Raw genomic sequence first — 20,763 nt, 5'->3', positions numbered from 1 at the left:
AGAAGAAAAAGAAAACCCAGATAAATGCTTGGCTCCTACCCAAACGTCAAACATCCAGTGTCTCTATTTCAGTTGCCCAATTTCAGTAACGGCCTTTCTGGGCTTCTCCAAGCGCCCCCAAAAAACGTCAAATCTTCTGCTGGTGTTTTACAATGAAATCAACTGTCATACAAAGATTACAGAGACGCACCTTTCAGATTAGACAATGTGTGATGGATAATTATATTTCACCCCCACAATTGTCTGACGTATACAATCATTTCCGTTCATGAATTGTAGGCTTTAATCTGTTCCATTTAGCTTATCCACTGTGCCAAGTATCTTTGTGGTTTCCGACAGGCCCCGGAGGCAGCATCATCCCCACGCTTTATGTCTGTTTGTTCTTGTGTTTGTGATCTGCTGAGAAATCAAAATACAGCCGATCGTTGTTTTAGTTCAACAGCGCTGGCCTGAGTGATTTCGATTAATCGGGGCTATTGTGTGAGTTTTGGTTTTCTCCTTCAAGAGCTGCTTTCCTACAGAATCAATAAAAACTCGTGTCTCATGGCCATTTTTTTATGAAAGTCGCTGCAGTCCAACCACAAGTATGCTGATTGATTATTCCCCTCCTATTAACCCACATTCATTGATTAATTCTGCTGAAAGGATTGTATGCTTATGAAAGAGCCTTAATCAGGGATCGATTCTTGGATTGGCCTCTGTCAACATTAAAATGATTATGAAGATATGAGCAAAATGGGAAGTCGGCGTCGAGCGGAAAAAAATCATTCGTTTATCCTAAAGGCCTGGCCTAATTTTAATTATGGCATTTTCAATTAATTTAGATAGGTTATGAATAAAAATGAAATCAGTGAATTCAGTAAATACAAGTTGTGTACTGGACAAGTCTACTGGAGATATTTGGCTCCATCTGCTGGCAAGAGTAGATAAATACAAATAGACCACATTTTCAGTCCTCAAACATTAAATACTTTCTACACTCGTCGTTTCTTGGACATTTTAATATATTGAAGCTCCCATTATTTGTTGCACTGCTTGTTTTTTATAGAATAAAAATCTTCCCAGTTTTGCCATCTTACCTTGCTACTGAAAGTTTGTTTAAAATGTGATGACTTCCTGATGAAAGCTGTCCACTGAAAGCAGCTTATTCCTGTAAAGCAGATGTACGTTTGCCATCATGAATTATCGTTACATAAAAAAAAAAATGAACCTCCTTTTAACCTTATAAACGACAAAATGTAAATACTTTCATAACCATGCAGTCACATGTCTATAAAAAAAAAGATGTTAAGATTGCAGTTATAAATGGATTTTTATTTACTTTTGCATTTAAAAACAAACACACCAACAAATGAGCTTGCAAAAAACGCCCGTCCAGGCTTCATTCAACCCTGTTAAAGACTGAATCCAGTCCGATCATACAGGCTAAAGAGACTGAATTGCATACAAACATGAGAGGTAAAAATGTGAATGAAATGTTTGTCCAGTTGTCTGATCATGTCACATTTTCATAATTTGACCTCAAGTGTTATATTACTGCTACAGATCCAAAGAAAAAAAAAAAGCTATTAGTGTTCTGTAGGAAAACATGGACATTTAAAAGAGACAGCAATTTGTTTTTTGTTTTTCTTTTTCTTTTCCAGCTCTCACAGCAATTAAGGTCTAGCAACATGTGAATGGACACAGAAAATCAATAGCTATTACCAGCTAGAGCCCCACAATTTGTCACATTTGAAATGGTACTGCAGCAAAGGTGGAAAAATGAGGGCACTCAAGAACACCTTCAGTAAATGCACAATATTTCCTCTAATATTAATAGAAAATGTGTTAGCTTCATCATTTCTGTATGATGGGTGTCCAATAAGACAGTAACTGAGTCAGAATTCAACAGAAAATCTGACAAGGTGCTTGGATGTTTATAGAAAATTTGCAAAAAATTTTTATGTTAACTATTTAAAGCTTTAAATGGTACATTTACTTCTTTGAAAACAACCCTCTAATGTAAAAGATTAGTTGAGAAATTTCAGAATTTTTGAAATTCAATCCCAAACAATCCCAAACTGTAGTGATGTTTTGCACAGATTCTACTCCTTGAGCTCTCATGTAAATACAATTCCATGTAGAGATTCAAGACATGTTGAAACTGGAGCCAAAAATAATCAGTCAGACTGTAAGAAACAATGTAAACATCATGGATGACAGAAACATCCAAATTTTTACAAAATGGAACACTTTTTAGAATTTGCGAAGATGAGTACCCAATGCTCAAGGACAAATACTTGCATGAAAATATTTGTGCATCAGCTCTGCAGAAAAAATCTGAAAAAATATCAGTCACACAAATTAACACTAATGTCAACAGTCCATGTCAACAAGGTTAAATTGCACAAGGATGAAAACAATCAATTGCAAATGCAAACTACAGCATGATCACACACGGGCTTAATGGAACCAATGATATGTACATGTACAGCATCTATATTATATAAACACATTGGGACGTCTTTCACAACTAACGATAACTCTAAACTGTACAATATATCTGCTATAAGAACAGTTGCGCAAAATACCATTTTGATATATAGTTATACTTTTTCATTTCACAATGTACAACTTTATACTGTCCACACAATAAAATGCAAAGCACAAGCCCTAAAAGGCCACAAAAGTGCATGTTATCAGGTGAGATGGAAGCCACTGGAAGGAATGGGATGAGAGTGGTAATGAAAGCTCCCAGTACCAGTACAAGAGCTTTTTTTCCTTCTTTTTTTAAATGTAAAATTTTACACTCACAATGTCTTGCAAGATTTTTTGAGGAGGGAAATCTGGAGTAGGCATTTACCGTACATGCAGGCACACATAACTGCAGGTGCACAATCATACGCACATACACATTCATTAACAGACTGCCATTAACTGTAGACTGGTGAAAGTGACTCATGTTAGACAAACAAACACACTCAAACAAAAATGTTAATGGGGAGCTGTCAGTGACTCCAACATTTCCCCTCAATGTCACATTATATGAAAGCAGCAGAACTACTTCGTCTTGGTACCTATTGGACAATGTCACTCACTTCACATCTCAGAGAGGACACGGTTATTTCATGTTTCACACAGGATTTTCAAGTCCTAAGCAATGACTGGTTGAAGGAAAAAGCTGGCCTTGTATGGGTTGGCTGCAGTGCTCAAAAGGGGAATGCTTGAAGCCACCGTTTCTGTAACATGAGTGAATATTCATGTCTTTGCTTTAAAAGCAAAATTCCCTCTGATATTTGGCCTTTCAATAACATTCCTAAACTGCCAATGACACAGGAGTATCACAGCACTGAAGCAAGTGCACTGGCACAGACATATGGTGCCAAGTAGAAATTCTTGGTAAGTGATCAACATTTAGTTATTATCTTTCCTGCCAAATTCAGTTGACTCCACGCATTCCCCCTTCACTATGCCATCTCCTTGAGAGTGAAAAACCTTATAATCTTCACTCAAGAGAATGACGCAAATTAAAACCCAACTCAATTAAGGCCACTGATATGTGCTTAAACCTTTTCCTTTCTTCCCCAACATTGTCTCCTCTCTTCTCTCCCAAATTAATTCTTCTGTGACATATAGTGTCCACTATATGTTCCAGCAGCTTTAGAAAGGGAACTAGAAATGGTGAGACTGATAACAATTTCCTCCTTCCTTTTTTCTTCATGTGTTTCCATTTGCCCTTTCCTGGTCCCCTAGCCCATCTTCTGTTTTCCTTTGGTCTTCATTTTGACATTTCATCTCCATTTTCCAAAGAGCATCCTTCTCAGTCAAACAGGAGGGAGACACACCCAGCGGACTAATGACCAAGCAGGTAAACCACGACTTCATAGGTACACATCATGATGGCGGTGTTAGGGATCTGTCTGACAAGGTGGGTGGTTAGGCCGCGGTACAGTGCCCGGTATCCCTCCTCCTTGGGTACTGTAAGCAGAGTTTGGAAGAAGGAACGATACTTGCTGCCCTCTTCTCGTAGCCGTGTGCGGATCACTTCTGCAGTTTGACAATGAAGGAAAGAAAACAATTAGTAACAGTTTGTATCTGCTGCTCTCAAGTTAACATGACAATATACAGTAGTGTTCAAAATAATGGCAGTCCAATGTGACTAACAGATTTATCCAGGCTTTTAGTATATATTTTTTTTGCTACATGGCAAACAATTTACCAGTAGGTGCAGTAGATTCTCAGAAAACCAACAAGACCTTGCATTCATGATATGCATGCTCTTAAGGCTGTGCAATTGGGCAATTAGTTGAAAGGGGTGGCAGTGTGGCATTCAATTAGTGAGGTTATCAATTTTGTGAAAAAGCAGGTGTGAAACAGAATCTACTGTACCTACTGGTAGCTTGTTTGCCATGTAGCAATAAAAAAATATACTAATAACAGTGATTAATCTGGTTAGTCACATTGGACTGCTTTTATTTGGAACACTACTGTAAGTGATCCATCTTTTCATATAAGCACTCTCCCGTTAGCTAAACTTAAAATAAACCATGTACAGAGATACTGAGTTCTAGATGTCCCAGAATAACTTCATACAATTCACACAGAAGGTGCCCAAACTGTTGCATTCAGCTGTGGGCTGTACACGTAGGTGGAGAATAATAGTGATTGTTATAGCACAAGTGACTGTGATATGTTCCAGTAACAAGCCATGAGTCACTGCTTCACTCTAATGCAACACGTTTTGCTGCTTAGCTACTCAATATAACCCACAAACAGCAGAAAAAGTGCCCTTATTTTTATGTCAGTGTAATTGGAAAGCCACAACATGTTTCATTCTGATCTCAGTATTCTTAATATTGTTGATAGTGAGGTTTCATTTTCCATATAAGGGACAAGGAAGGAAATTATCAGCATGTGAACTATATATATATATATATATAAAACCAAAAGGGAAAACATGATGTAGCATTAGCCTCATCCTTTAAAAATAAAAATAGAACAGAGGTATGTGAGACAGAACACTACCGTGAGGGTAGGCGATGGAGGTGGCACAGGTCTTGGAGGTTGCTGCTGCAAGCATCATGCCCACAAAATCTGAGGCGTTTTTGACAGAGTCATCCTCTTCATCCATGCTCGCGTGAGCTTTGGCCTCCAACAGTTTGCGTTTGATGCTCTCATAGATGACAAAATGGATAACAGTCTCAGAGATGCCAGCGTACGATGCTGACATGCCCCTGTAGAAACCTCGCAGGCCATCCATCTTGTACACCCTCCGCACACACTCAAATGCATTCATTCGCCGCTCACCCCGGTTTCTGTAAACATAAAGAATGTCAACAATTTGATTAAATGACACTGCCATTACACTCACACCACTGAGTCATGCAGTCCATTCCACTGTAGCTTCTTCTCATTAAATAAATGCTTAGAGTTCCTGACCTGGCATCCAGCTGCAGACGGGTCTTGATTAGCCAGATGGGATTGGTGGCGGTGATGGCGGTGAACCCTGAGAAATTTAGAGGAGGTCAGAGGTTCAGACAGATGAAGAGACAATTGGAAGAACACAATCTCATCAAGTCCTAATGACTAAATATTCTAAACTGTGCAAGGACAGACAGAAAGCACTTCACTAAACAGGATCAACTGGCTTTGGTCTAACTTTTCAGTCAGCTACATTCCTACAGAGACTCGTTGTTTAGATCATCTGAGACTAAATTTGTTTGTATGGATTTCATTTAAAAATACATTAGAAACAAAAATGTCACACATCACATTTGAAAATCTTCATGTGAAATGTTGCTCAGCTGCATGTTAATAACACAGCTCTACTTCTGATGTAAAGTACCTCAACTTACAACAGTAAACAAAGGCAGCAGCTTTGACCCCCTCTCATTTATCCCTGTTAAGACTATTTCAAAATAAGGTCAAGGAAAGTCATTTCAATATACTGAGACTGGCAGGTTACTAAACTGCAGTCTGATTTGTTTCTTTGAAATATTAATAAGATCCCATGTGCTTTGAATGAACTTCTCTCATAATATAAAAGATTTGCTTTGAAATACACACAACTAATGTATTTTCTTTTTAGAGATCTGCCATTAAACTATTTTTTCTCAATAGTTTTGATATTGTTACAAAACTTGCATCCACTTACTAGGCAATGAATCCGTGTGCATGTGTTTATTCTATAACATTCATTGAACCGGTGATTAACTAGTACTGACTACTGACAGACTGTTGGCTTGATAGGAGCCAGACAAGCCTCACAACAGCAGAGAGAAACAAGATGGTGTCTTAAAGAGATTCTTCAATTATTCAGCAGGACTTAAGTGGAAAGTCTGACGTGGAATTTAGTGCAGTCTTAAGTCTCTAATGTTAGTAGTCAACCTTGTTCTGTGTGTCCATCTGTCCTCACAGCTATTCTAAGTGTTAGTTTATTTTCAAACATGGGGTCAATAATTAGGTCCCTGAAAATACATTATGAATGTCCTTGTGTGAAAGCAGATGTGAGTGTGAGCATGTGCTTGTTTGAGTTGCTTACTGGTAATGATGCTTTGGATAGCATTGTGTTTGTTAAGTAAGAACAGCAGACAATATACAGTTGTGTAAAGTTTGATATTTTGCTAGTTAATGAGTACTTTAAGAAATGACACAAAGTCTCCTAAAGTTCCTGATGCAAATGATGTGCGATAGAGAAGCAAAACATGGCCATTTGGAGAAGACAGCTAGACGAAGGCAAGTCTATAAAGAGACCTGAGGTACATCTAGAGTATCAATGCAACAGAGCCCTAAATTAAGGCAACTGTGTGAAGAAGAAAGGATGACACAGGTCTGTTGAAGAGAATAAGAGAAGAACAAAAAGAAGCAGAAGAAAAAAGAGGGAAGTAGAAGGAAGTAGCGTCTATGATGTGTACTCACGAGGGAGGGGCAAAGCTCCTCCAGCTCCTCCCCGCTGCAGCTAGTAGCCTGCAGATATGGGGGGCTCAGATGGCGGGGGTCTCCCACCCAATCACGCAGGGGTGAAAGCTTTACAGTAAAGCCCTAAAATAGACACAGGCTTTTCTGTACCACAGTCACACACAAGCAGCAGTCACATCCACCCCCAACCCCACCAACCACCCATCCCAACCCCTTGATACTGTACAGGTAGATGGAGAAAAGATGGGGGATGAAGGACTGACCTCACACCCATCTTTCCCCAAATCCTAATCCCAACTCGAAGACCCATGCCCTCTATTTTACTATTATTTGTTGAATACAATTTCTTTCAATTAATTTTACTGTGACTTAATTAAAAATTATCCCCTCCGTTTACTGCTTTTTTCCAACTGGAATAAAGAAAATGTTGACTGAACAGAAGCCAACCCAATCCAAAAATCCAACTCCATCTCACCAAAGTGATGTAACACACAAGTACAAACACAAAGGCAGAAAGTAAAATTGAAGTGTATTCTTCATAATCATTGTGCCATCATCAGTTTAGTCTAACTCTTAATAAAATAAGGTAGAAAACAAAGGAAGGCAGGTGGAAATGCTAACCTTGTCATGTGTAAGAGGGTCTAAGTGGTGGACGGTGGTGATGACAGGAATGGTGGTGATCTATTACATGAATATGTGGTGACATATTGGAGACAATGAAGTGAAACAATGAGGTGGAGCCATAAATTTATCTCTGTCTGCCCCAAATATCTCTCTGGGCCTGACCTGGTTCCAGAAAAAATAGGTAATTTTAAAAATAACATTAAAATGTCCTTCTACATGGATAAAAATTTGTCTCTGGAGAGCCAGCCTAAACTTATCAGATGCGTTCCATTGAATGTCAGAGTGCATGAGACTAATGGCTAGCCTGTGTACATTTGTATTTAATGAATTTATGCCAGTAAATAAACCCAAGTAGACATAAAGGATGGTCACAAAATTCTGACATGGCACAGATTAACATATCTCTGGTAATGAAAATGAAGCTTCGTTTGGTTGCTTGTTCAGCCATTAAGTGGACAGAAGTGTAGCTGAAACATGCTAACAAGACCCTGAGTTGACCCACAGTGTGAAAAGCTGCATCTGCATATGGGCATGCTGCTACATATATTATGATATTTGTATGGTATAAACAGATTCTCCAGAGAAGAGGGATTTACATTCAGAGCAGGCAAATATGCTTTAAATTACCAGCTGGAAAAGAAAATAAGCCGAAACAGCAGTATATCTGCCTTTCCCTCGAGAGAGTGGAAGCCACCAACGCACGGGAAATTGCAACTTCTCAAAGTTACTTACATGACTGGAAACAGTTCTGCCATTTCTCAGTGCTGGGAAGCTTGGAGAATGTATGAAAATTATACATGAAAGACGATTTAAAATTTGTGTGGCTCACTGAAAGATGTTTGCCCTAGATCCCAGGGAACGGTTGCCTAGCACTAAAGTCATGTTACAGACTGCTATTTGATGCAGAAATTTGTTGAACATTAGGAAAGAAATGCTGCTCTCCTAAAAATTAAATGTAACAACACTTTTTTGCCATGTTGTGTTTGTAGATTGCATTACAAATTTGTGTTTTCCCTGCATCTTGGTGCCAAGTATTATTTTGTGTTTTTGAAACTCATGGCCTCCACCTTAATAAACAGCATCCACTTAATCAGGTGAGCATTAAATGTGGCCCAAAACTAAAAATAGGATCTTGTGCTGAAATAGGTTTTTACATCATGGACAGATACCAATTCTTCATTGAAAAAATTTATGAGGTACTAATTGTGTTAATGGATGTTCATCATTTAAAAAACAAAACAAAACAAAACAAGACACACAAACAAAATCTTCAGTGGCTGTGACAAGTTTAGCATTTCTTTTTGTGGTGAAAAACATAAAATCCATGTATGGTTCATTACTCTACTTTTACTATGTTGATGGAAAGAGACAATAAACTAAGGGGGAGGGGGAGGTGTGTGTCAAGACTAAGCAATAACAAAACCATATGAGAAGAACCTAAAACTACAAACCAGAAGCAAACACACTGCCATAAGCAATGGTATTATGATTACAAATGATTAACCATAATGTACTTTCTGATATTCATAAAAATCACCATGGTTTTTCATCATACCAGTGTAAAGAAATGGGGTGCTACCTGACGTGTCCGCCCGAGTGCCAGGGGCCCCGGTTGACCTTTGGGGACCGAGCTCTCTCCTCTATACACACAGAGCAAAGAAGGGGGCCCAGACCACACTGTTTAAGTAACAACTGGGATGTTAAACCATTTACAAAGTCCTCTAGAGAAGCCTCAAAATTAAAGAATAATAAAATAAATAAAGGAAAGATCGGCGAGGAGGATTAAAAAGAAATCATGGAAGACATGGGGGACAACAGGGCTAGGAGAAGAGGAAAGCACAACCTAAACTTTGAGGACCACGTGGTATTCTTCTTTTAGACAAACAGATAGAAATATATACAATATATACATACAATCATTGGATAAACACCAGGCAGGCACGTGTCCTGACATTGCCTGGGTGCAGCGTCTCATGGAGATTTAGTGTTGATATACTATATTATCTTGGGGGATGTAAAGAGGACATGTACAGAAAGAGGCTAGTGAGAAGCTAGTAAGAACATGCAATGTGACTGTGACTGGCATGGTAACTTTTTTAATTGCAACTTTTAAGTGGAGTGGGAAGTTAATGCTTTACTTTGCAATAATTTGACTGTAAAAGGTACAGTTTTTGGATACATGATCTTTCCTAGTTTCACAGGAAATAAAGTGAGGCCACTGTCACCACAGTCAAGGTTGAGGTTAATTTGATCCAGAGAGTCTTAAATTGTGCTTTCTGTGAAACCCCCTATTGTTTATATTTAATATTTATATACATAAAAAGAGCTACATAATGCCTGCTTATAACAGATAGTAGCAGTTAGTTTTTGCATGCTTTAAGTATTCACAAACTTTTAACCTTGGGAAAATGCCCCCTATCCCACACATCTATATGCAAGGTTTTAAGGTGGAGGCGATGAAGTGAAACTTCAGGGACATACAAATTGTGTGTGTCGAGGGGGGGGGGGGGGGGGGAGACAATGAGAAGATGGAGATAAATGAAAGTTGTCTCAAGAGGACAAATTTAATAATTCCATAACATATTTTCTTTTAATAAAACCCATAAGAGGTTTGTATACTGCCCAAGCAGACTAACAGGCAGATTTAACAGACAGCGAGAGACAGACAGACAGAAGGGAGCGGGAGAGGGAGCCATCATTACCTGCCATCCCAGCAGACACCATGTGCACCTGGGTAGAGTCTGGCTCCAGTACCCCATTTAGCTTCTCCTTGGCTGTTGAATAGGCTGCAAAATAAATTGCCCTGTGAGGAAACAACAATATACAGGTTAAACATTAACGACACAGAACAAGAAAGCTAAGAGTGAACCCTTCTAACTGCTGGAGAACCGAAAGAGAACCGATTTTCCTTTATAGCTTTTTTAGCTTGAACAAGTATTCCATTGATCAATATGACTATGAGTAACTATTTAATTTAATGATGATCAGATTATCAGAAGGATCAGAATTATTTATAAAAATTACAAAAAACAGGCAAATTGTTTGACAGCACGGTTTATCTAAACAACAGTGTCAAATAGGTAAACACATTTCCAACTCTCGGAATCAAAACAGCCTGAATTAAACCTGTAAATGCCACGTAAAAGCAGGGCACTGAGAGGAGCTTATCTGTCTTGTGTGTGTGTCTGTCTCAATCCTCCTTGCCATGCTTTAGTAGCAGATTTATCTTCCATGAGTCACAAAATAAAAATCACAGGATTTAGTCAACATTTCTGCGCAGTGAAATTAAATCCCGCGACCCAGCCTCTCTGCTCTCTATCTGAACTGAGAGTATGCATGCACAACATAATCATGATGTACTGCAGATTAATAATGTGAATGGTTCTGAAATGCATCTCTCCTACGTAATGAGTGAAATATCAAACTGATTAATCTGGATGCTTAAATGTTTTTATGATTACAGGAAGTCATAAAAAACATTAATATCAAATTTTCCTACTGAGGTCCCCTGACTTAAAAAACAAACAAAAAAAACAAAAAAACAAAACCACATTATGAATTACAAGATACTCTGAGTTATATTGGACGACCAGAAAAAAACCTACCCATAATTTGATGGTTTTAGAGTCATAAAGTGTGATAGAATTTCAATCAAGTAATGTGGCCAATCAAGTAAAAATATACTGTCCATATCTCCATTGTGACACAGTCGGAAACAGCATAAAAATAGCCTGAGATCATCAGAATAAAACTGCTACATAAAACAGGGATAAAGCATGTATGTTCCCACGAGTTCATCTGGTTCACTCTTATGTAACTATATCATCCTATAGCACAGTTTGCAATTGCAGCCATGGCCAGGAAATAAGCTGCTACCCCAACATCTGGACAACTAACCCACAGGGCACACATACACACACAAACACACAGACACACTCCCCTCAGAGTCTGAGTCAAACAGCATGGATAGGGAAGAATACAGATTTGAATTAACATAAACAAACAGACAAAGTACAGTATAAACATCACTCAGAGACAGACACTGAAACAAACCAGGAAGAAGATGGCCAAGTGATGTAGTAGTCATTAAGGAGGACAGGTCACAAATGGGGATTAGACACAAAAATACTGCTTCAATATTGAAGCCCTGCGGTGATTATACACAACAGTCACGTAACTAGAGAGTTGCATTGGTGGACATCTGGAGCAAAGTTTCATTCCATTTCTGCAGGTTAACTCCATTCATGCATGCTATTATTACCATCAACATAAGCTTTAAGTGAGCTGCAAACATGAAATTAGAAAAGACAACCTAGCATGAACAAATATAACACTCAGCCCAGGTTTTATGTAATATGGGAAGTAAATAACTAACCGATTTTATAAACATCAGAAATGCAGTGACCTTCTTTATTGTACTTGCAAATTGTCATATATGCAAGTACAGGCCATTTACCTTTCCTTTTCTTTGTTTTTTCTTCATTTACTTTACTTTAAGACATGGGTATAAATGCTAAAGTAAGCAGGAGAAGACGGGAAAAATCCCCATAATAATGCATATAATTGTCATTACCTGGAGGGTGCAACACCAACAAGGTTGGGTCCGAGTCCTCTGAAGAGGGAACGTGGTCCTTCTCGCTCTAGAATTAACCTGTAAAGAAAGAAAACAGTTCAACATTTAATTGGTCATGCAATTGCAATGCAGTAAAGTCAATATACATGTACTACTTAGACTGAAAGTATTTTATCTGCGCTTTTTTAGCATTTAATTCATTCTTTTTTTTTTTTTTTATAATTATGTAATGATTCTATCTGCCTTCTTGTAATTTTTTTCTCTATTTGTAAAGCACTTTGAATTACCCTAGGCACCAAATGTGCTCTATAAATAAACTTGCCTTGCCTATCATTTTTATTAATCTATAGCAACACATAACTGGCTAGGGGATTGACAAGAATAAAGTGAATGAAGTGTTTCTGTGTCAGTGTTCTCCATTGTAATAAAACTCAAATCACTGGGTTGGATTCTCAGGTCTAAAGTAGAACTGGACCTGCACCACACTCCACACTGACACACTTTGACCGGTGTGTGGACTTCTTTCTTTGATTCATGTACTGCTCATCCCAATTCTTCCATTCTCTGTCCTGCGACTGTGGTGAACAGCTTCAGCTTGTTGCTCAAGGACAACACAAGAAGTTGATTTATTTCAGCATGGGGCCAATGTTGAGTTCAAAACTATGCCTAGATTAACTGCAATCACTCAAAAACAGGCATCAGTCCAGTGTTATTGAACTAAATCTTGGAAGAAAGTGTTGATAACAAAGCCCCCTGCAAAACCGCAAGGAAACAGTGCCACATACTTCAACAAACTGTGACACCAGCTCCATTTTTCAAATATAAATTTTATGATGAAAACAATATTTTCCCAGGCTGTTTTTTTTTTAATACAACATAAGATAAGAAGTTTGTCAAAAAATACCTAATGTGGAGGACAAGTAACACATTTGGCAGTGGAAAATTCCCTTTAGCAGTAGGCAGAAAATGTCCAACACAATCACAAGTATCCACACTTCTGTTTCGAAGGCTCAAAATAGACACCTAACCAGAGGGAGATTCCTCAACGCTCTCAGTTCTCATCTTTTCATTTTGTTTAATGAGGAGTAACAACATGAAACATTATGTTGCAAGAAAACATGAACAATTCATTGAATAATTCTTACATTGTATTCCAAGCTGAGAAAGTACTCAAAACAGGCTCACAGCTCACAACAATCAAAAGGAGGATTAAAATAATCTCTTTTTGTTCATGTAATTACTTAATAGGAATAAGCATATATACTAGGTCGGGCTTTGTATCTGTTACAATGCTCAAAAATGATGGTGGTAGATTTTGCTGTTCAACTAAATTAAAACCCAACCTGAAATTCTACAGCAAGCAAAAAAAAAACAAAAAAAAAAACAAAACAAAACAACAACAACAGCATTTCTGCAAACAGTTTTCCCAATGCTACATTGATCTGCAACCCTTTCGAACAAACTCAAAAGAGTTTGGGCAAAGTAAAAAAAATAATTATTTTGGGGAAAACAGTTTGGTGCATGCATTGTACATTGTACATGTCATTGTCTGCAAAATCCCATCTCAACTATACTCAAAAAGCAATTGTACTCAGGAAGTAGTGTAAAACATAAACTCAGTAAGATGACAGTGATAGTGACAGCTCATACAGACAAAATTGTTATGTTATCAATGTAGATAGCTCTGTAGAGTCTGCCAGAGATTATCTAGTGTGTGTCTTTTGGTTTTAAAAAGCTAGAGGACAATTGCAGCAACAGAAATGAGCAGAGGCAATGTGAACAGACAGACTGTGTCCCATTTCTGATAGACTCCAAACTTATCAGGAAATGTGTTTCTTTCAGACCTTGGGCCTCCTTCTAACTGCATTACACAACCACATACTCAAAATTCTGTGGCAGGATGACTGTTTTGCTCCACATTTGCATGCTTGCCATTTGGATCTCATGACAATGTACACATTCAGGATAAAATAAGTGAGTTTGGTTCTAACCAAGGAGCTGCACTTTGCCCTCTCTACATGTCTATAATCACAATTTGCAAAACACTCAAAAAGTAGTTTGGAAAAAAGCATTCTTTTCCTACAGCTGAACTTCTTAAGTAACGTACATGAAGATCGGGAAAAGACACTTAAGCCAAAGCATAATACTACATATTATGGCTGCAACAACTAACCAATTAAAAGCATTAAAATAGATTATCAAATTATTGCCAACTATTTTCATAATCAAGTAGTTTGGTCTATGTTATTATACACAGAAGTACAGTGGCAACATTTCTTAATGTGGGGGAAGAAAGCTAACCAATGATGTAGTGGCAGTAATGCATCATTAAGCTAGCAGCTGAACACCAAGTGCTGTCAAACGGGACGAGAAGTAGAAGGATAAGAGAACAAAAGGTAAGCCTTTGTAGCTCAGATGACAAATCTCTGTTAGTTGTGCATGGAAAATGGCGGACAGCAGTGGATAAGGTCGTTACAGGAGGCTAACATTAGCATGGACAAAAGTGCACAACCAAGTTGGCAAAAGTTTGGGAGCACTTTACATCCCATACCTTCAAAGAACAGCATCAGAAGCTAAATTTGCACAGCTAATCATGCATGTCATGACATGGCAGCACATCAGTGGATGATTTTGTTTGAGAAAACATCCAAAAATATGCGTTGCACTTAAAAGAAATATTTCATGTTTTTATATTTAAACTATTCGGCTTCTTTTAATTGAAGATTTAGGAATATGTGTTAAAAGACCTGCTACAAAATAGTTTTTATTTCTCATTCAGACTCTTAACATGTATATATCCATCTATTCATCTTCATCCACTTATCTGGGGTCAGGTCACAGGGTAATGTGTATACATTTAAGTTTTATTTAATATACAAAAATAAAAACAGTTTATTTTATTCAATAAAATGCTGGGGTTTTTCCCCTTTTTATCCAATGGATAATTGATTAGTAGAAAAAATAATCAAGAGTAATTGATTATCAAAATAATCGTTGCAGCCCTATATGAAATAACAAATGTATATACATTTGGATATAGAAAAACCATAGAGTCATTCTCCTTACTTGAGACAGTGCAGAGGCCCTGGTGGAGCAACACGGGCCACACTGGCTCCGTTGACGGTACTGAGCTGGACTTCAGAAATGTAGAGTGTGATGGAGGAGGACTGCAGTCTGGTCTTCACTACTTCCAGAGGACAAGTCAGAATGGCACCCACTGTACCGCCACATCTACAGGGACAAAACAATGCAAAGCACGATAAGAAAAACATAACAAACATACAAGACAGAATGCACAGATCAAAGCACTGTTATGTGTGTGTTTTAGTCTTCAATGCTCTTTTTACATATGAAGCACCAGCTACAATATTATTCTAATAATATCTGGTTCAAGTCATAGCTACATTTCTTCACTAAACCATCCTTTTCATATTAGTCTCCCCACTCACTGGTGACAAAATCTGTTATCCCTTTTAGCAGTATCTCTGAGCAGTCAGACATCTACACACCATGACCCAGTGTTGTGATACCGCAATGTGAAATCTATCAAGACCATGAGGACTATTAATAAGATTTGAGTTCAGAAGATACTGACTATGGTTAGTTGTAACTGTAACCACTCTGGCGACATTTTGCTATCTGAGAAGATGAAAATGAGGGGTCATGAAAATTAAGACTGTTATTTAGCTGACTCAAACACATCCACACCACAAATAAGTACGTACAAATAAAATAAGCACATGATCATTTTACTTGGATTTTGACCTCTAATGAGAGTGAAAGGATCAACACAATATAAACAAACTGAAGCTCATCTAATATATTCATCAATTAAATATCTTTGTTTATTTTAATATTTCTGAGTGATTATAAATGAGTACAGTATTTCCATAAGCCCAAGGCTGGTAGGCACCATGTCAAAACACTGTTCTTTCGAACTGTGAAAAATGTACACAGGCTGATCCTGCCTACATTCACCACAGGCTCAGTGCTTCCACAATAGGACTTATTGAAAATGCCTTAGATTTAAATGACCAAAAGTCAAAAGCTGTTTTAACTTTGTTAGCTGTTTAAGCTTGTTTTAACTGTTAAGATGAATTACAATAAAAATACTTTGCAGTTCAGGTAAAGTGAAAACTAGTTGGGGTGATAGAATGGTGTTTCCTCACAAGCTCCTCCAGCTGCGCTCTCTTGAAAACAGCACCAGCTATATTTACCTTTCAAAAGACCGACCCACATTCATGCTCAGAGGCAGTGGTGACCCTTGGCCTACTTTCGCGGCTATACTAGCTGCTGCATGTATCTGTCCAATGGTTGTGAGGGGGGGCACTGCGATCGGGCTGCATGCTCAGGTTTTTCGTGAGAGCGAATCAGATTTATACAAGACTGCATGACACTAACTCTTCAGGGATAAAAGCTGAGCTGTAGTGTGTTGAAATTACCACACTTGAATGTCAATAGTTTGGTGGCAAGAAGACATGTCAAATGCAAAGAAACTGAAGACTGAATTGGAAACAAAGCAGATATATTGCACTAATAAACTGTTAAAACTTTGAGTCAGTTTACATTTGCATTTCCTTTGATGACAAAGACGTTAGCCCTTTTTTCCAAACTGTCAATGAGAAGTGGTGCTTAATGATTGTTTTGTGGGCAGGTTTCAGTTACAGTTGTTTCAATGTATTATCTTTATTTTGCAGCCTCATTTTAAATATAAATCAATAGAAAATGATTCACACAAAATGCAAGACATATCACTAAATGTTAGACAAAAGTCTAACTTTAGAGTTTTGATCTTTAGCTCATTCTTGGTGGAAAAAAGTTGTGAATTGTGATTTAAACAGCGACTTCATTGATATTAATCAATAAAAAAAAAAAAAAAAAAAAAAAAAAAAAATTCTGTTTCATTCATGGAATTAATTTCTCGGATTGCTAAAATTTGAAATCTCTGAAGCTCCCGTTGCTGCGGGAGAACTTCGTCAAGAACTCGCGAGAGACGCCGGAAAATGATTTAACTTGCCTTCAAAATTAAGGCTTACATTATTGCCAGCTGAAAAATAGTGGATACGGAAGTCCATAAGACGACACAAATCTCATTTAAAATAAAGAGTGGACTTCCCGAAGAAACTCTGAGCTCAGACGCGTCCTCTCCGTCACATTGCTCAGTAAAAATTGACATATTTTGAAGCCTTGGCAGGAAGTGGAGTTTGAACCGACCGTTTTGACACGGACATGCACGCGCTGCGGAGCAAAACTGTCCTTGTTAGCTAAATAAGCCAGACGGCTAGTCTACCACTTCAGAGTTGTACGTATAAATTCAATAAAAAAAATAAAAAATAAAAAAAAAAACAATTCATGCATGACATTCGCGGTTGTCTTACCCCCCAGCGAACAAATGAACCAGTGTGTCCCTTTGGCTCATTCTTTAGCATGCTCTGCCGTGCAGAGGGCCAAACACGGGTCCTGTCCCCTCCCGCCGCTTTCTGCCTCCGGGAAGATGCGCACGTCGACGGCCTGCCGGCGTAGATGATGAAGCAGCGGCGGGGCGAGTCTCCGGTGATTCAGACTGCAGTGGGCCGACTAACCCCCCCCCCACCCCCCGTGACCCCTCAGCTCGCTCACGTCCCCCCTCCTGAAACGGATAACCTCGGCCGGACCACCGGAGAGCTTCGACCTCACCGGGCTGAGTGCTATCGGAGGGATACCTCGGTGCTGCCAGCCGTTTTAATGTCCCGTCGGGGGTTTCTCTCGGTTTTCTCCCCCGCTTACATCGCTGCAGCGAGAGGGAAGGAGGCAGAGCTCATAGTATTGACTGTACATTCATAGGCTGGAAAACACCCGCCGCTATTGGCCAGCCTGGCACGTGACGTCAAACAGACCCGCCCTGATCATGCTCTGTTCACATGTTCAGAAGCGATGAATCAGAGCTGCGTTTGTGCAACCTAAATATCAGACCCACATCATTACTCTCAGTTTAGATTAAACCTATATATAGATATATTTACAGTGCTATAACAGGCTAGATACCATGACATTTTATTTATTTATTACTATTCATGATTGTTTAGAGGATGTTCAAAAAAAAAGTCCTTAGCAATGATAGATTCTGGTCTCTGGATGATCATTTTAAAAGACACTAACCATCTGATACCTTCTGAAAGCTGCTACACAATCAGCTGACCACATTCAGAATAGTAAATTGGGTGATTCAATAATGGATCTGAAGGATTCCAGCAGTCTTGTAATTGGAAGCACAGTATGACAAGTTGCGAGTCACATGCACGCTGACAATTTTTACATTTGCAAAGTCAAAACCAACACCGTCATGTCCTGCATTAGGGAGGTCATACTGGTCTCATGACACAAAGAGTTTGAATGAAGGCGTGGTATCGGATGTAAGGGGATGACATGCTACTCTCTATTAAACAATATTGAGGTGAAGTGAATGGACTGCCAATATTTCTTTTGATGAAGAGAATATTAATGTAAAAATCTGTGTGTGTGTGTGCGAGAATATATTTTCAAGTCAATTTAACATCAATACTCCTTTTTTCTTTGTTTCCCCCACCCCAGTGAATACTGTAGCATGTCTACACACGTCTCAAAACATATAGTGTTTTTGTTTTGTTTTATATGCTAAATATTCTTTTAAAAAATTAAAACTGCTGCCTGATACTTCCGGAAGTTAAATAAGAATGTAAAAAAAAATTAATGTCACATCAGCCAAAGGTTTGAAGGACCAGCTGTCTTGTTTTTTATTCAATCAAAACAATCATTTTCTAACTAGGAACTGGAACAAATCCAACACCTTCATGTGATAGACTGAGTCTTTTTTTACTTGTCCCAATATGGATTACTTATTTATAATACATTTGTGAATTAAATATTTTATGATCAGATTCAAGTTTTCTATCATTGCAGCAATATATTTGGTATCTTTAAATCAATACTCTCAGTACACAGTTAAAGTCCGCAACATAAAAAATAGCCACTATGATGGCTAGATAAACACATGCTAATACTCAGAAAGGTTCAGAATGAAATTCTTTGAATTTCCCATTGGTTGTTGACGTAGAATACAAAATATGTTAATACCACCCACAATGGTCCAATTTTTAGACACCAACTAAAAATTGTAAAACACACAATGGTCCATAAGATTAATATACTGTGAATAGTTTCAAAAGTACTCAATACTTAATATGAAGTGATCTATGTCAATGCTATTGAATTTGGCACGGTGTTTGTAGATGACTACCTCATGTGGCTGATGTTGAAGCACTTGAGGTTGCTGAGTACCCCAGTTTTTATCAAAAAATGTAAAATACCTTTATTTAGATGAAATCCATTGGACACTTGACATTGAATTAATTTTGCATCTTCACAAGGACACAAGTGCTTTGGAAAATGAGCAAAATTAAATTACTCTGCTCATGATAGTGGCATGAATCACGAGATTGGCCAGCAGCAAGTGAATTATACCATTATTGAAAGCAAAACGCTGAAAATAAATTATGCAATCTGTGTTATCCATCTGTGTTTATGTCTGTCAGTCTCCCCCTCTCTTTTTTTCAGTGGTGGTCCATATATGTAATATATGTGATTACATGTTATTATGTTTATTATATAAATGTGATATTGTGATTGTCTACTGAAGTGTGAAATGTATATGTGCTGTGTGTACTTACTGCAAATTAAAATAATCAATACTGATAAGCATCCATTTTCAGAAATTGAGTCAGTTCATTGTCAGGCACCATGATAAGGGAAATGACAATGACTTTGAAGTTGTTGACAAAACATTAAATCTTGTTGATCAGCCATACCAATGTTTCTTTAAGGCAACTACAATACATCTTAAATCCAATTAACTCTGATTAAAAATAACACATGGCACATGACCTAAATTCTACTAAAAATATTATAATATATTATAAAAATATTATAATATATTAATAATATAATTTCATGATGTAAACCTTATTTTCTTATATTTTTAAATGGTGATAGAAAAAATAATGAACTCCACAGCCAAACAAAACGTGTGGCATGTAAATGCACTGTGCGTGCATCTGCGGTTTCAATGTTAAAGTCCACTAACAGATGTCTCATGATATCCCAAAAGGTAGAGTCACATGATTTGTGTTGGACTTTAACCAAACAGATAGGTGGGGTACCTAATGAGAGACATTATCTGAGGTGTGTGTGTGTGTGTGTTGATCATGCTCACCATGAGTGAACCTCTTCTTTATCAGTGTTTGGGTTCAAAGGGAATAAAAAAGGAAAATGTTGGGGTGAGGGTAATTTGACAAAAATAGATTTTGTTTACTGAAAGTTAAAAATTAACTTCAAAGCTTACTATTTTAAGTCACACTAAAAGGAGATTTAAAGTTTTTTGATGGGGTACATTACAATGTCTAAAAAGTATTGGAGTGATGATTGTTTCTCCATTATGTACATTTAAATTGTCTAATTTTCTATTTATAGTAACAGAATAAACACTTTTCTTCTAGAAAAGACAGGGCAAATTTTGAATATGGGTCAAACATAATACACGAACACCTATATGAAAATTGTGTTGTTGTCATGAACTCAGTCAAGCGGACTTTGTAGACTTTCAAGTCACACTCGGCTCTAAGAATAAAAAAGGGGAATGTTTAAAAAGTCATTGA

General features: G+C 37.8%; 1 protein-coding gene across 2 annotated transcripts; it reads right to left on the bottom strand.

Moving 5' to 3' along the window:
- Positions 1-1,300: 1,300 nt before the first annotated feature.
- On the bottom strand, positions 1,301-17,883 carry LOC115058123 (solute carrier family 25 member 36-A). 2 transcript variants are annotated; one of them, XM_029525436.1, is made up of 7 exons: positions 17,473-17,883; positions 15,161-15,325; positions 12,095-12,172; positions 10,224-10,324; positions 5,419-5,485; positions 5,005-5,294; positions 1,301-4,026 (listed from the first exon to the last, which is right to left on the bottom strand). In XM_029525436.1, exons 1-7 carry the CDS (start codon positions 17,511-17,513, stop codon positions 3,833-3,835), a joined length of 936 nt encoding a protein of 311 aa, XP_029381296.1. In that variant the 5' UTR covers positions 17,514-17,883; the 3' UTR covers positions 1,301-3,832. The 2 variants fall into 2 exon arrangements, with proteins under 2 accessions (XP_029381296.1, XP_029381297.1); XM_029525437.1 differs by having other exon boundaries at positions 1,301-4,023.
- Positions 17,884-20,763: the final 2,880 nt, after the last annotated feature.

This window comes from Echeneis naucrates, chromosome 17 (assembly GCF_900963305.1).
Source record: "Echeneis naucrates chromosome 17, fEcheNa1.1, whole genome shotgun sequence".
NCBI classification, from domain to species: domain Eukaryota; kingdom Metazoa; phylum Chordata; class Actinopteri; order Carangiformes; family Echeneidae; genus Echeneis; species Echeneis naucrates.
The sequence above is the reverse complement of the archived record's forward strand: the minus strand, read 5'-3'. Positions and strand labels throughout refer to the sequence as shown.